This window comes from Arachis stenosperma, chromosome 6, assembly GCF_014773155.1.
Source record: "Arachis stenosperma cultivar V10309 chromosome 6, arast.V10309.gnm1.PFL2, whole genome shotgun sequence".
NCBI lineage: Eukaryota > Viridiplantae > Streptophyta > Magnoliopsida > Fabales > Fabaceae > Arachis > Arachis stenosperma.
In genome coordinates, this window is record NC_080382.1 from 45,321,942 (window position 1) to 45,326,617 (window position 4,676).

The window sequence follows — 4,676 nt, forward strand, 5'->3', positions numbered from 1 at the left end:
AAGTCCTAATCCAATGGCTTTTAAAAAAGATTTTGATGTTATGCATTATTGTCTAACATTGATAATCAATAATAATAATAAAGCATAAAACATAATTAACAAAGATAAGCACTTCACGATAATATTCCGCATACTCGCGGCCCTTAACTCAATTATATGCACTCTTTTAGAATCTAATACTTATTATAAAGATTAAAGATTAAAAAAGTATAAATCTTTCTTAGTCATGCTCCGATATAGAAGGAAGTTTCACATGCTTACGGCAACTCAAACCTCACAATTAAATTTCCTTGTAATAATAATAATAATAATAATAATAATAATAATAATAATAATAATAATAATAATAATAGGTGTAGATTAAAATAATTAATAGTATAAAATGTATATTAAAATATAGAATATACATTAAAAATAAATTAAATTATACTATACCTATATTTATATATAATTGTATAATGATTGATTTTAGTATATAATTAATATTTTTAAAATAATAATATAATTTAATTTTAATAAATTTTGTGATATGACATATTTAACATAATTATTCTTGCCCTTCAATTTACAAAACATGCCGGCAATTAAACTCAGAAAGCCCTGTGTAAAAATGAATAACAATAATCTCTTTCTGTCTTAATTTCTCTTATTTCAAAGAGATTTTTTTTTAATTATTTTAAAATTTATATATAGAAAAAATGTACTTACTTTTTCTTTTTATTAAGTTTATGCCAAAATTCTTTCTTTTAAAATTAATAAGAATTGAATATTAAACTTTTAAATTATAAAAATTCAGATATTAAATTATAAAATTGGTTTCTCCTAAAAATTTAAGTTAATAGAAGGCGTGCGTATGTGTAACTATTCAGTTTTGACCAAAATGTTATTTTTGAACTATTTAACCTTTTCAACATTTTTATAATAATTTTAATTTCTTTATAGAGTCAAATAATTAATTGATAAACCTTGAATACATTGGAAAGTGATATGATAGATTAAATTAAACTATGTCTAGATAAACTCTTGATTAACTGGAGATAATTATTGTGGGATGGTGGTTTCTCTCGCTCGCGATGAGGATGGTAGTCTTATCCTGCTCGTAGAATAATGAGATTGAAGTAGCTAAAAATAATAATTGAATGGAATTATGTTAAGTTAAATCTTTTGATATTGGATGAAATTGTAAATTTGTTTATCTTTTTTTCACATGTTCCTATTTAAATTATACTCCTTCAAATACTATATATGTATCTTTATTTGTAAGGTGTTCTAGCCCGGCACAACACGCGAGACGCTCCGATCCGAGCGGCCGACCCGGTTGGCGTCACACGCCCGAACCGCCAGCAATACCCGGACACTTACTCTCCAGCAGCTAACCACATGACAGCTGGGAGAGAAAACTTTTTGGAAAGAGACCTATCCTACTGGACCTGTCCTGACAGAGTATATATAGGGAGGGCCCTACCCGTCCCCCACGGTACGTCACTAACTTATTACTCTCACTGCCATCTGTGTAAACTCTGACTTGGGCGTCAGAGTGTCATTGCAGGTGGCTCCCCCCTCATACCGCAACAGCTCGAGAGGTTGCGAAACCTCAATCCTCACTCACCAGACCCAGATCGAAGCCGGTCCCCACCATCACACTTGAAAGCACCACCAATTCGTCCGGGATACGAAGTCACGAATATAAGGTGTCGTAAAGCCTCATGTGATAGAGTGTTGTTACATCTATTCAAAATTATTGTTGTGAAATTAAAAGAAATGCGACTTGTATATTTAAAGTTAGTAATCACTATAACTCTCGGTCATCATCAAAATTTTTGAAAGAATAATGCCTCAATGATTGAGTATCTTATTATTGGCATTCTATTTTAAAATTATTCAAATTTTATAAGAAGAAAATAATTAGTTATATAGTAACTAAATCAATAAATGATGGATGATAAGTAGATTAATCGCTTTTAGGCTAATGATTGAAATTTTGAAGAAAAAAAGGTCAAATAATACATACTATTGAAAATTATTAGGAATGACAAGGTACTCTAATTTCTAGCTTGCTTGGCTTCTAAGTGTGTATATGAAGATTAATACAAGCTTCGATAACAATCAAAGCTGCAGAAATAACATACATAATGTGAGATAACTAACTACGGTGTAGGTAAGTTCTAAAAAGTAGAGAAAAGGCAAAAGGCGATGAAATGTGATGTATGTTATTATTGTTAGGCAATAACATAATAAAGAAAGTGAGCATGATATGATAGAATATTAGTACTCAATAGTAGTACATGACCCTTTCGTCTGTCTTCTTTTCAGCAAACAAAAAGTTATTATTACAATTAGTAGTAGATGTAGTAATAGTAGTAGTAGTGGCTGTTAGCTCTTTGATTTCTTCTACTATGCCATAATCCTCCACCAATGGATTTTCTCCCCATAATATTCCACCATTATTATTGTTATTGTAGAGATCAACAAAAGTTCCATGGTGATGATGATCATCCTCTATCACATGATTGTTGTTGTTGTTGTTGCTGCAGCTAGCATCAGAAGAACTGCAGCTATTAGTAGTAGCTTCACCCCCAAACACAAACATGCTATGTCCCATCAAATTACTTTCTTGCCCTTGAAAATTGGAATTGGAATTGGAAGTAGAAGAGTTATTTCCACCACTACTCAGAAGGCTTGATGAGTATGAAGAATAGGATGATCCATCAGCAGGACCATGATGGCTGATGAATGATGATGATGTTGGATTATTTTGCAACATGGATAAAAGGGTAACTTGTTCATGATGAGGGGGAGTAGGAGGCTTCCTTTGAAGAATTGAAGAAGATAGTATATTATTATTATTACTATTATCATGGACGGCCATCATCATTTTCTTCTTAAGCTTGGTGTTCCAATAATTCTTGATATCATTGTCAGTTCTCCCTGGTAATTGAGATGCTATTATTGACCACCTATATATACACATGAAAACTCATATCACAAGTCACAATTATAAAGGAAATTAGCTAAACTCACTCTCTCTGTTATCTTCACGTGAAGTTAATAGTTAAAAACTAGTAAATGATAATTTAGTTAAAATATTAAGCAATCTAACAATTTTCAATTTTCAATTTCATATGAAAATAACGGTATATATTAGAATCTTTGCATTCAAAATAATTGAAATAGTAAAACATATATATATATTAATACCTGCTTCCAATGGTACCAAAGAGGTTGCAGATTACTCTATCTTCTGCTTCAGAGAACTGACCATGCTTAATGTTAGGCCTCAGATAATTAAGCCATCTAAGTCTACAGCTCTTCCCACATCTTTTCAAGCCTACAGAAGAATATTATTAACTAAGAAGCTAAATAAAAGATGAGTCATGAGTAGAGGATGATGGGTTTGTTCTTACCAACTTTTTGTGGAAGAGCAATCCAATTACCACCAGTGCCATATTTGTCTATGTAGTTCTTCAGCTTCTCATCTTCTTCAGGAGACCATGGCCCTCTCTTTACATTAGCCTTGTCACAGCATGGAGCTCTTCCCATGGCTCTCTATTTCAGTGATCTAACTTAATTATTAAAGAGTCCTCAACAATAATAATAATAATGGATTATATATATTCAAAGAAGAAATAGCACAAGTCAAAGGGAATACAGGCTGTGTGTAACTGCAATTGTCTCTATATGGCCATATATATAAATATATTATATACATGATATGACTTATATGAGTGATTAAACTTGAAAGAAGTTTCTATCAACCATATATAGAGGGGAACGGGCCCTTTCTACACAATTTGAATTTGGACACTATATTTTTATTTATTTATTTTATCTAAATCGTCCAAAGTCTACTGCGTTATAGCGTGAATTAAGAGGCAAATGCTAATACAAAGACTTTTATCTGGTTACAGTGGTTATATAAGTATTATTAAAATTATATTAAAAAATAAAAAATATTATTAAAGTATAAAAAAATATTATTTTAATTTAATATTATTTTTTAAGATATTATAACCAACATAACTACTATAGGCATCTTATGCACCGTATTAAAATATTTCGTTTGAAAAGGATGGTGTATATATTATTTGGTGCACATTTTCAAGGGAGGGGCCAAGTCTTGTAGAGTAATAGTTAGTAAACTATTGTCAAGTGAGAGGGTCCATTTGTATGCTGCTTCTTATCAATCTGCACTACTGCTTACACATCTTCCAGTAATTTGTAAAACTCATCTGTATATTATATTCATTGTTAATTAAATGCTAGCATATTTTTCCCTCTTAATCAATATAAAAGGGAAAATTAGTGTGACATTTCTTTTTCATTTTTAACATTATTTCTTAACTGAAAGAGTAAAGACAAAAGATTAATTCTCCACAAATTTAAATTTTATTTAAAAAAATTGTCGTTGATTAATGACCCAATAATTATGATGATTTTTTAAACACTAGTATTGTAGTTATAGCAGTGCCACAAAATAAAGAAAAGAAAAAAAAAGTTATAGTGTAGTACTTCAAAACTTTGAAATTCTTTCTGTATTCATTTTTTAATTAAGATTTTATTTTATTTAAAGCTAAATACTAAATTGGTATTCGATAGAGATGGAGATGGAAATGGAGATGAACCTAAAGGGACCAAGGGAAGGAAACTGGAACAAGTGACAAAGGAGAAGGAAAAGG

General features: G+C 30.4%; 1 protein-coding gene across 1 annotated transcript; it reads right to left on the reverse strand.

Annotated features, from left to right (window-relative positions):
* Nucleotides 1-2,244: 2,244 nt before the first annotated feature.
* LOC130935590 (transcription factor RAX2-like) lies at nucleotides 2,245-3,716 on the reverse strand. The gene is made up of 3 exons (XM_057865397.1): nucleotides 3,405-3,716; nucleotides 3,199-3,328; nucleotides 2,245-2,957 (listed from the first exon to the last, which is right to left on the reverse strand). The coding sequence occupies exons 1-3, from the start codon at nucleotides 3,538-3,540 to the stop codon at nucleotides 2,273-2,275; spliced, it is 951 nt and encodes a 316-aa protein (XP_057721380.1). The 5' UTR covers nucleotides 3,541-3,716; the 3' UTR covers nucleotides 2,245-2,272.
* Between the last annotated feature and the right edge of the window lie 960 nt (nucleotides 3,717-4,676).